The sequence below is a fragment of the Teleopsis dalmanni genome, chromosome 2 (genome assembly GCF_002237135.1).
Source record: "Teleopsis dalmanni isolate 2A chromosome 2, ASM223713v2, whole genome shotgun sequence".
NCBI lineage: Eukaryota > Metazoa > Arthropoda > Insecta > Diptera > Diopsidae > Teleopsis > Teleopsis dalmanni.
In genome coordinates this window covers 25913781-25926768 of record NC_051847.1, presented here as the reverse complement: position 1 = coordinate 25926768, position 12988 = coordinate 25913781, and the positions used below count along the sequence as shown (strand labels likewise).

The 12988-nt window shown below is 28.5% G+C and overlaps 1 protein-coding gene across 1 annotated transcript; it reads left to right on the top strand.

Moving 5' to 3' along the window:
• Positions 1 to 2638: 2638 nt before the first annotated feature.
• Positions 2639 to 12837, top strand: LOC119683594 (protein kintoun). The gene is made up of 6 exons (XM_038097367.1): positions 2639 to 2741; positions 7239 to 8033; positions 8088 to 8799; positions 8859 to 10059; positions 10242 to 10359; positions 12357 to 12837. The coding sequence occupies exons 2-6, from the start codon at positions 7470 to 7472 to the stop codon at positions 12534 to 12536; spliced, it is 2775 nt and encodes a 924-aa protein (XP_037953295.1). The 5' UTR covers positions 2639 to 2741; positions 7239 to 7469; the 3' UTR covers positions 12537 to 12837.
• Positions 12838 to 12988: the final 151 nt, after the last annotated feature.

Sequence of the window (12988 nt, the reverse complement as noted above, 5' to 3'; positions counted from 1 at the left end):
TTGCCAATCGTGATTATGTATACAGTCGTAGATATATTATAGACGACGAACATAAACTTATCATGATATGTAGTCGCGGTATTACTCATCCAAATTTTCCTGTGTCAGATGAAAAAGTACGTGTTGATAACTATTGGAGTTACATGGTTATATCTCCATTTGGAAAATTTAATGAACCAGGAGTACATTTCGTATTGACATATTATGACGATCCTGGAGTTGCACTGCCAGAGAAAATTAAATCTTGGGTGACACAACAACAAATGCCAGACTTTTTGCGTAGAATGTATGAAGCAACAAAAAACTATTCAGAAAAGCGGACCTTAAAAATGAATAGATTACGCAATAGAGGAGAGTTAAGCTTAACAGCTGTCCCATACAGTGCCAATGTGGTAAATTCGAATTTTTTATGGCGCATTGGAAATGAAAAATCTAATGAAAAATAAGTTTTGTTATAATTTTATTTGAATATCTTTTAGTTTTCATATTGGAAATGGAATAAGAAATTTATTTATATTTTTATTTTTGTAACCAGTTTTATATTAATTAAAATTTAAAAAGAAAAAACATAATTTAATTGTGCTAAATAAAAAACAATGTAGACCTTGTAGTAATTATTTATTCAAAACAAATAATAAATCAAGTGCAATGTTATTGTTAATTATATTTATTTAATTATTTCTTTACTATTCAAGTTTTCAATTAAATATGAATTTCATATATTTTAAATGAAATAAAATTTGGATTTATTAAATAATGCATTTTATTTTAATAGAATAATAGTTGATTTAACCTAAGTTACAGAAATTCAGGTTATATTTTGAACATATTCCACGTACTTATTCTTCAGAATGTTAAAAACTTAGTATTATATGTTAAAGGATTGTTAAGAGCGAACCAGTAGCGTCTAAGTTTCAAATATATGACAACATTAAAAACGAATAAAATAGATTAACAGAGCCTATCATCGTCGTCTTCAAACAAAACGTATCCAATTCGAGATAACAAATCTCTCAATAGATTTCCGCCTAATATCCCCTGGGAGAGAAGACGCCTCCCACGTGCGGCAAGAACTGTCTTAACTCATCAATTGAGATATAACAGTTAACATTATCATGTGCTAAACAATTTCTTATTACGGATAAGTGTTTCACTTCTCAATGTGTGCAGCTCTAGTCCATCATGATGTTGCCCATTTGTTTTTTTTATTCCAGTGCACACACTAACTTGAGTCCAATGGATGTTTGAAACAGCTTTATGGAAAGATTTATAGTTTTCATTAAATTTTAATGCAGTTGGATATTTATTGTATAAGGAAACGATATTGTAAATTATTTTACTATAATTTCACAATAGTATGCCGAATTTCAATAGTTTATGACGTTATCTCACAATGTACTTAGTTAAAATTAATATCATAACTTATAACTATTCCAATATGTTAGATGTAGTAGGTTTCGCCAACTCTAAGTGTTAGGCTGATAAATATAAGATATATATATGTTTAAGAAGTACTATAAGAAAATTGATATTTCCAATTATGTATGTATTATAATTATTACTTAATTATGAGTATGAAGTATACTCATCGTAGTATAACATGATGTATTGAGACCACATTACTAGTAAGAGGTCAGAGTTTTAGGGATTGAGACGTCAGGCGGTAGGTTATACAATCGGTTGAAGTACTACCGGGGGAGCGTCAGGAGGTACTCGTCGATACAAGTAATCTGAGGTTTCTTGTACAGGACACATCTTGCCATCATGCTTGAACTTAAAGTTAATCGTAGCTGTAATCTTAATATTGTAAAATTTAGTCAGTAATTTTGATCTAAATATATCGTTTAGTATATTAGTGTTTAGCATTTAATATATGTAAATATATTGTTTAAAAATAAGTAAATAAATACAATTTATTAAATATATAGAATTTATTAAATGAATATAATTTATTAAATAAATATAATTTATTATTTATTATTTAATAAATAAATATAGTTTATGAAATAAATAAATATAATTTATAAAATATAAATATATTTTTGTGCTTTTTAAACAAATATTTTCAACAAATTTCACAAAAAGTAATTTATTTCATTAATTGATTATTATTGTTTTTTTTATTATTTGTTATATATATTTTATTATTCTTCGTCGTTTATATTGTATTATTGTTGTATTATAAACATCAATAATTTATAGTAGTCTGAAGTTGACTATATTTGATTTTGACTATTTTTTAATTATTCGTTATATATATTTTATTATTATTATTTTATTATTCTTCACTTCGTATGTATTGTATTACTGCTGTATTATAAACATCAATGGTCTATTGTAGTCTGAAGATATTTATTTACAGGTTTGATTTAAACATTTGACCAATTACCCAGCTTAAAAATGTATTGATTGATAAAGTTAAAACAGTTTATACACAAATTATAAATTCTTAATTTACTAATTTTTCTAATTTTAAATCTTATAATCTTATTTCAAAAGTAATTTGTGTAAATGTGGACTAATCTAACTTACAATCCACATATTCACAATAGGAATTGTATTTACATAAAAATTATGGTGAACATTAAAAACTATCGTTCGTCACATAGTAGATGAAGTCAAAGGCAAGAAACAGTTGATAATATCAATTCAAGGTGAATGTGTCGAACGCTACGCGGTGAAAAAAACAAAAATCTGTTTAAAACAAAAAAGAACAAAAATAAAGTGTAAGTGAAAAGCCGGTTAGTATATTAATTTGTTATTTAAAAAGTATGTTCTATTATTGGGATAATAATATTGTATGAGCTTTTTTCTGAAATTTTACAAATTTAACTTAGAATACATATTAAATGTATAACAATTTTACAAAAACCATGGAAACGATTTTATTTTAATAGTGTACTAAAAAAAATGCAATACAAACATATTTGGAATCAGTTTTGTAATGCCAACGTGTAACTATAACTATATTATTGAAAATAAATTAAGTATTATTAGAACAATTTAAATATAATTTACATTGAAGTACTAACTTGTGTATATATGTTTGCAAAGATTTACATGAAAACTTAGAAGAGAGCACTATGACAAATATGATCTCTACTGCGTATCTGATCTGAGCTGATCTTAAGTAAAAAGAAATGTTCTAATTAGAATGTTTAAATATTTTAAATTTTATAGTTTGATTTGTTTTTGTTTGCAAATAATGTTATTATATTTTACTGGCTTAAAAGTGTGATAATAATTTTTAACGTAAAATATAACGATAGTTAGTTTCTAGAAAAATCTTACATATTATACTTCCATAAAATTTTATTGTGCATTTTATTTTCCCTATCTTTCTTTTCTCCACCAACCGACTGTAGTCAAACAACTTTATGAGACTAAATTGAGTTTGCACGAGCCAGATGTGTTTGTGTATACACGTACATATTTATTTAGACTGCAAGAGCAGCAAATAAGCAAACAAATAATAGATTTGTTTTAAAAAAAAAAAACACATTTTCTTTTTTTTTAATATATTGTATATATGTATGTAAATAGTTAATGAAGAAAGTTTAGTATAAGCATAAATGATTTTTCTTAATTAACACTGAAGTTGTTAAGAATTGTAAAAAGTTTCATGCTAAACCCAACTAAATTGCTTAACTAACTAACTACTATTTATGATTTCTTCAAAGATTTATGCAAAAGCTAAAAACTAACAATAGGAAACTAGTACAAATGTCAGTGCACTTTATTGTGCATAGAAAACATAAATGCACATCAATGTGCATACATGCATATAAATCTGCATACATACGAATGGGTATGTGTAGGTAGTGTCATTTTAGCGTTTAATACGATTTAACCGGTTGTTTGACAGTAGAAACCTTGGTTTCGGTTATTTACATAAGAACTTAAAGAAGCACATGTATGCATCTCCAGTTACAAGAAAAAATAAAAGTTTTGATAAAAATCAATAAATAAACAAAAGTTTGTCTGTTTTAATATTACTAAGGCAATTGTTTATTAAATAACAAATTTTCTTATTACCTTATTACCTAAGCTATTTTCCCACACCCCTCCTTGCTATTTTAGAAAAATGAGACATATTTAATTTTTATTATATTTACTCTGTAATTCAACAATACATACACAAAATTATATAAACAATAGAACTAAAGTGTTTGCGTTTCTGGCTTTTTATTGTTTTTTATTACATTATTTTTTTGCTTAGGTTACACTCATCTTGACATAATTAAAAAATGTGTACATACACATATGATACAGAATTTGCTTATCACGGATAAAAATTCTGTGCCTGTGGTCACGTTTTTTTTTTTGTTTCACTTATTGCCCTTTTTCCAACTCATACTCATGCCACCCTACAATTGTGCAATCCAAATGATCATTAACATAGTGTATGCCTCACCTCATTTTACTTTTCATTGTAATTCCTTTTCACATGCTTCGTTATCTCTTATCAAGTAAATTTGTTTTGCTTTGCTTTGCGTTTGTTTTTGTTTTTGTTTTTATTTTTGTTATAAAATCCGTTGAGGAAAGCAAAATATAATAAAAACAAATGAGGGCAAAAGCTACAACCGAACTAAAACAGATGCCGGGAGGAAATATTATATTAGATATCATACCATTTGTATTACTTTCGTGTTGTTCGGACGGTAAACATCTAAATTCCAATAGCGGCGAGTCTTATATAAAAAACAAAAACAAGAGCAAGAACACAAAATATAAAAAATAAAGAGTAAAATTTAAGAAACAATAAATAAATTTGTATTTCTTGCAGAAAATATAGAAAGAACCGCGTGTTTGTTTTGTGTAAAAATATAAACGTAAGTGCGTAGAATATTGCGTAAGAATATTTTAAAATTATTAAATTAATAATTTTTTATTACAATATTTGTTAATTAATATAATATACACAATTGAGTAATAATTGCGTCCCCTAATTGGTGTTTAAGACAAAAAAGAGAAATGGTTAAAGATAAATAAAATAACTACCCTCTTGTGAAATAAACGCTCATCCATTAGATGCAGGAACTTGGCAATCCTAATAAAAATTATGCAATAATGACACTTCTTCCGGTACTCACTCCATTAATACGATGTTATGTGTGTAATATAAAATCATGCAAAAATAAATAAATTTTAATTAAATCTAAAATGACAGTAATTTTACATACATTTTTTAATTTTTTAAAATGTTGTTATCATGTGATGACTGCCTGCAGGGAGAGTTTTTATAGTGAAGGCGAAGCTATCTGTAATTGCTTTGCGTTCAAGATAATTATCTATCATATAGATAATATGGATAAGAGACAAATGAATATGCCAATTATTGACGTAGATCAAGACAGTCTTCGCCAAAAATTTGATAGCCTTGTGAGTCACTTGGCAATGTACCAGGCAGGCAGTTAAAGGATAAATAGGGTTATGAGCTTGTGTGGATTTATTCTGGGAGAGGTTTAAAAGAAAAAGATTTATACCAGGTTTCTTTAAAACGGAAGAAATAAGGTAGAGAATGTCTTGTTTTTCTTGAGTTATAATTAGCAATGGAGCCCGGCCTGGCATTTTTTTATCAACTTTCGCATTAACAATGTTACCAAGATGACCGATGTATTCAACTCATCCACATGAGTTGAATTTTGTGACTGTAATAAGAAGGCACCGGTTCTTTGTTATTAAAGGACTGTTGTTTGGGCAATTTTTAATTGCATTTTTGGCAGAGCGTCTATTTAAACATATGTATATGTCATGTATTTGCTATTGACTGTGAAGGCATAGGTTAAAGCTTGGAGTATGGGTGCAGCTACTGCTGTGAGGGATGGGCAGAAGCGCTCAATAAGAGCTGTGGAAATTATTTTTTTGGGAAGTAGTTACTACGAATGTAGTACCCAAGTTTGATTGAGAACATATGACAGTTAGTATACTTTGTCAATTATATTAGTTGTCAACTTTCTAGGGATTTTGTTGTATAGATTAATTGTTTAATTACGTTGATGAAAAATGTATAATTTTGGTAATTGAGATAGAATTGATAATTGACATATTATATGATATGATATAATCAATATATAAAATTTCGAATATCTTTAGGGAGTTTTAAATATAATTTCAAGGGTGATGTTTTGAAATCAACCTAAAGTTTTGTAGCTCATAAAAAGAGTGACTGTTTTACTAAAAGCGACACTACGATAAAGCAAAAATGCCTTGAAGACTTACTTTTACAAGTATATGAAGCATTTTCCTCTACTTTCATAAAATAATCTATTATTACAGCAATTTTATAAGATAATTTTTTATTAACTTAGCTTATAAATAGTTTACATAAGCCTATAATAGTAAATATTATATTTTAATTTGGTTTATAAGTAATATTATTAAAAAGTGGTAGTACATTCAATAGATGTCTAAATCATTTTCGATGTATAATATTTTTGGGAATTAAACACTTCAAAGAATATCGGTATGCATCCTTAAACTTCAATTATATTTTCGATATTTATTTAAAGTTCGATCAATCAATTTTGTCTTCGAAATCAATTAGAGAATATATGTTACAATTTTTCCATTAATTTTTTAAATTCGTTGTACCCTTTAATAATTCTTATATATAGTATTAATTAAAGTTACAAAAATTTTTGTTTTAAACACTGCTTTTCCATCATTTGGAATATATTTTGAAATAACATTTTAATATATTTAAAATATATTATGATATTGTATATAAAATATATATATAATATTATATATATAAATATAATGTATAATGATTCCATTAATCTGAATAAAAAACTTTGACGTGGTTTTTTATTTTTTTAATGTTTTCACATAGTTATTATCTATATAGGTAATAAACGCTTATCACAAAAGCCTTTAGAAACTCAAATAATATCAATAAATAAAGATTACTCATAACTATCTAATATTTGTAAATTATTTGTTAATAACATGAAAATGAATATAATTCCTAATAATTATTTTTATCATACATACTAACTAGGTTAAAAATAGGTTTTAATTATTCATTAATAACATGCAAATAAAACTAATTCTTAATACTTATTTAAAACACAGATACTATTATTTACTTAATATATATTATTTATATTAATTGAATAAAAATATGTTAAATATTATATTATGATTGTTTAATATTAATAATTTAATTTATTGTTTGTTAAAATGAAAATCTATTAAATACTATACATGTATACTTTATTTTTTTTTTTTTATAGATAAACATTGAAAACTAAATCAAAGGAACAAAAACACAAAAAAAAGTTAAAAATATACAAAAATTGAAATAAACATTAAAAATTAAAAATTAACTGCAGTAAAAAAAATTGTTAAATTACTAAATTATCTTATTGTAGTGATTTAAAGTTATCTTGCAATTCTTAAAAATACAAATACCAAACAATATCCATAAGAGTATATGTTCAGAAAAGTTCGTCTTCCAATAAGACATGTCAGCTATAACAGAAAAAGCAACTCATAATAAACATTGTCAATCGAAAAAGAAAAGTAGTGAACCTCAGATTAATATTACAAAACAAGAATTCGATCTTATAAGTGACGCGTTTAAAAAAGAAGAGTTTCGTAAATTATTTTTCGACTATTGTGAAGAGATACAAGATCCTGAGAATCGTAAGATCTACGAAAAAGAAATAACACAGTTTGAAGCAGAACGTGGTGTTAATATTACATTCGTTAATCCTGAGCCAGGTTTTGTTGTGAAAACTTCAGTGGATGGTAAATTAAAGTGTTTTATAAATATTGCACAAAATGGTGCTATCGGAGAGCCCAAAAGTGAGCCTAGTAATAATCCGGAAACAGGTAAACGCTGTACAAGTTGGTCTTTACCTTTAGCTCAAGGACCCCCTCGCGATGATCTTGATGCTAAAAACAATCGTTGTCGCATTTTCGATGTCGTATATCATCCAAATGCATTGCAGTTAGCCAACCGTAATTCTGAATTTCGAAAATTCGTTATAGATACAGCGCTGGATGCTGTTGAAAGAGAATTTGAGGTAAGTGAGGTAAGAAATTTAACAAAAATGTTAAGGTAATTATGTTTTGTTAAGGTTGATTTGGATCGCAATAATTTGAAGTATCCTAAATTGAAATACAAAGGCATTGCAAGACCAACTGTGATACGTAAATTAGCTGAAAATGCACCACCAGAAAACTTGGAACCACATCCACTTGAGAGCATATATCCACCAAAACCAACTGCGGATTCGGCTTCCCCAAAAGTGATAAAAGTTCAGTCAAAATCGAAATTACAAACTGAATTCACAACACCCAAGTATGTCATCAAGCATAGACGTGATGTTGATCTCACCGAGTTTACAGATGAATTGGATGCGAAACTCAATGTAACTATACCTCGTGAACTTATTATAGAAATTGAGCTGCCATTGCTTAATTCGACTGCTGATTGCGAATTAGATGTTAGCGAAAACCTACTTTACTTATTAAGTAAACGGCCTGGCGCCAAGTATTATTTGAATTTAGATTTACCTTACACAGTACGCGACAAAGATGGTGTGGCTCGTTTCGACGTAGATACTCGGAAACTATGTGTGACCCTGCCAGTAGTACAGCAGAGTGTCAAGAAACAGCGTGATATGCATGATATGTTAATACATTTGAATCGTGAAGATAGTGGTGTTGAGAGTGACATACGTGATGAAAGCAACTCAAATAGAGAGTCACCAGTTGAGGAACTGTCTGAAAAATTCCCAGGACTGATGATTAAAGATAATGAAAAAGTAATTGAAAAAGAAGTTGAAGGTAAGCAAACTGAATATATCAAATTATTTTATGTCCATACTTAATATAATAAATTGTAGATACAGCGGTAAACTCAACATCTCATACTGAACCATTTTTGAAGAGTACAATTGAATATGCATTTCCTTCAAAATTCGATTGTAATGTGTTGGATAATTGTTTATCGTTGGTGTTGCATGTTAAAAATGTACAATCTGATTCCATTCTGTTAGAAAAACATAATCAAAATGCGCATTTGCAATTTTGTTCAATAGGCAGTGGATTTTATCCTACTTATTATGCATTCTTCATACAACTGCCAAACAATTGTAATATTAAAATAAAGGATGTGCAAGCTGAGGCTTGGGAGAATAATTTAGTGTTAAGTATAAATTTGACAGCACCTTGCGAAAATCTACATAACTATTTAGCTGGTCTAGATGTTAGCGATCTGAAAGAGTATGAAATTCATGATAAATTTAAAGCACCCAAAAATCGTAAACGTAAGAATCAAATTATCGCACCAACCACATTAGCTGCTTCTTTAGATGTTTCCGTAGAACGATCTGAATGTGAACGTGCAATTGAGATAGAAATCAAGCCACGAGTTGAGCACCAATCAACTTGTGCCACAAATACTACCGAAGATGATGATGATATCACATCCGAGAATGGTGTTAATCAGCAATTGAATAAAAAATTAAACAAAAAACAAAAGAAGAAAACGAAAAAGCAACGTTCTTTATCAGAAACGGCTTATGATGATATTAAAGCCTTTGAAAAGCAACAAGAACAGCAGCAGCAACAGGAAAAGAAAACAATACAAAAGTCTCAAGTACAAATTAAGAGAAGTGATTGTAAAATTGAGGATGATAATTCTTCACCAGAACGTAATGAAGAACAAATTATTACAACATCCACAACATCATCAGTTGATGTGCCGAATTTGAACTCAACAGGACAACAACGTAAGGCACGCAGCTTCTCAGAATGTCGCGCTGATAGTGGCGTTAGTTGTAGTGCTGGTAGCGCTAATTTACAAGCTAATTGTAAGGGCATATTAAAACATTATAGCCGATATGCTACTCGCCCATCTATATCTGATAGTTGTTCATCCATTGATGATAACTCTTTATATTCATGTTCAGTCGATGCGATTCAAACACATTCGTTAAATGGTTCACGCTCATTCAGTGATATACCAGAAGAACAACCTGGTCTGTCTGAGAGCTGTAAGAAGACTGTTCGATTTAACGAAGTTATTAGAAAACAAACATATCGGTAAGTAGTAAAGTATTACATATATTATAATCATATAACGTAGCACCTACATTTGTTTGTAATTGTGCAAATTATTTGCAATTTGCAAATGATTTACAATCTTCAACTCATTCAATTAAAACAATCTAAAGTGTCTACTTTTTATTTTATTTTTTCTATTATTTTCTTTTTTTAATTTATAGGTATGATTCGAGTATATTAGGCCAACGTAAAAAGAATCAAAAACGTCGTGATCGCAAACAACGCGCCTTACAGCGTCGGCTTAGTGAGGGAGACTCAGCTGACTATGAGGATAACAAGGTAAATTTCAATTAGACTCAATTTTTCAATTAAAGCTTGAATAGAACTGCAATCTCTCGAATTGTGCTTTACACATATTGTTGGTGTATTTTACAAACAACCGACAGAATATCACTGTAAAGTATCTTTCCATGCAAGGTCATCAAAATGTATACGTAATAGGTATGGAACTACTGAATGTTTCTGCTAATCAACACGCTTTGCTTATAATAAACTTTTTGTTGCAAAATGATAATGATAGCTTATCAAATTGTGCGCAATTTAAGATGTTTGTTTGTTTATACTTGATTTGAGACAGATGACGCGTACTTTTGTGTGACATACTCACTTACGTACGAGAAATTCAAAGCTAATTTTTTTATTGATATAAGCGAATTCTTAATTTAGCTATAAACAATATCTCTACTTTTAACTATATAATCAACTTAAACACATTATTTTATTGGCTTCATGCCAATTATACGTAATCCAATAAACAAGCAGATATTCTGTGTGTAAACATTATTTGAATACCCTTTATTTCTGTTATAAAAAACTATTATTTAATAATAAAAATCTATAGTATTTGCAAATAACGCAAGATAGACAGAATTGAATTTATATATAAATTTAAAGAAAAAATATTCGAAGTTTTTTACTCAAAACTGAAAACAGTTTTTTTCTTTTAATTTTACAAATTTTATTAATGCAAATATTTAATAATAACATCTTCCATTTTTCGACTACAACCATTATACCTTTTAAAAAGCTGACGCAGGTGGTTTGAACAGTCCACTTTAATTTAACTCAGCCCATAAATTAATACTGCTCCGCCAAAGTCAAATAGTTTTTGCCAAAAAATTTCTGTAAACTTTTCTTATTCATAAATTTTAGCTAAACAGATTATCAATTTTCTTTACTTAAATTGCAATATTTGCTAGCATTAGAGATTTGGATGCAATGCTGATTTCCCGGGCAGGTTGTTGGAAATGTCCAACAACTAGATTACATGAAAGTAATTACAAATACGTTTACAAAGGTTAGGATATAGATAGATGATGAAATGTAAGAGAGGAGGGAATTGTTTAGGAGGATTAGGGATGGATGGGATTTAATTTAAGTCAACCTGAATCGATGAAATAAAGCCACTTTAATGGGACAGGTCTAAAGATCGATTAAACTCAAGTTAATATGTGCATTGAGATTTGAAAATATATAGACTACAACATTGTGGGTAGAGCAGCAGTTAGGGTGTCCTAACTGAAAATTGTTTAGGAAGATTAGGGATGGATGTGATTAAAATTGAAGTCAATTGGACTTAAATTACTGTGTGTATTAAAACATAACAATAGATGGGCGTTATCATCTGGGGTAGATTGGGACAGTTAGAACTACGCATATTTGCATGACAAGTAACAGTTATACATGGCTATATCCTGATTTCAATTGACCTAAAATAGTTCGTCCGGCATGTGGCAAGCCTCGTTCCTCCTTGAAGATATTCGCAGATAATTCTATATCTATGTGAATGCAGTTGGTTCATGTTTAAATTCGATTTTTCTAATGTTAGTTCTAATGCAATAGATGCGATGTATTCATGGTGATTGTAATAGGAGTATAATCAAAGCTTAATGCTATATTTGCACTTTACTTTGAAGCGGAAAATTGGCTTTGGCTAGTGAGACTGACATCGTGGGAACTAGAGCAAGTTGATTTTACAGTTGACGTGTCTTCATTTAGAGCACAAAAGTAGGATTTATTGTTGCGGCTTGACATTATTACTGTACTACATGGTTACATAGTAACACGTGACGAAAGTCTCTTTGTTTAAGCTGGTTTCTTGAGATTGTGATTACTACTAATACATATTATATTTGGCAAGATTTGATGTCACGTTTACTTTGTTAGAAAGTTATATCAATGTCTTCATAATTTTGATCATTTTTCTGTGTGATATTCTTTGAATTTTTTCGCTTTACTCAATAAAATGAACTAAATAAATAATCTTTTATTTGTAGCCCATTATTGATTGTTCTTCGAGAAGATCTCAAACTCCACGCCATATGCCAGGAGGAGCACTTTATGAAAGTATTGAGAATGATATGGAACATTCAATGAAGCCACGTGAACGTTTCGAATCTGAATCATCGGAAGTTGATGCAGTAAAAAATTCAATGATTTTCGAAATGGATATGTAGTCTACTTTGTCGTTTGAAAAATATATAAGCAAAACGTCAATAATTTTTTAAAAATACTACTTTTAAGTTAAGTTATTAGATACAAACACAAAACAATTTTCGGCCTTATTAGAAATATTGCTCAACCAAAGTTGGATCCTCATATTTTTGGAATATAAAAAATTAGTTGCTACCATTTGCACATTGTTAAAAATTTTTAATTATGAAATTAATTAGTGTAATAGAATTCAAATGAAATTGTAAAAAAAAAATTGGTTGATGTTTAACAAAGTTGTAGAAAAATTGATTGTAATTGAACATATATTTTTGTGTTGTTATTTTTTGTATTGTTTTAATTAAGTTTAAAAGCCTTAAACTATAAGCCAAACGTTTTTAATGGCATTTTTATGAATTTATCTCTATGTGATTGGCTACATGAATTTGTATAATCTTAACTAAATAAGCCAATCTTA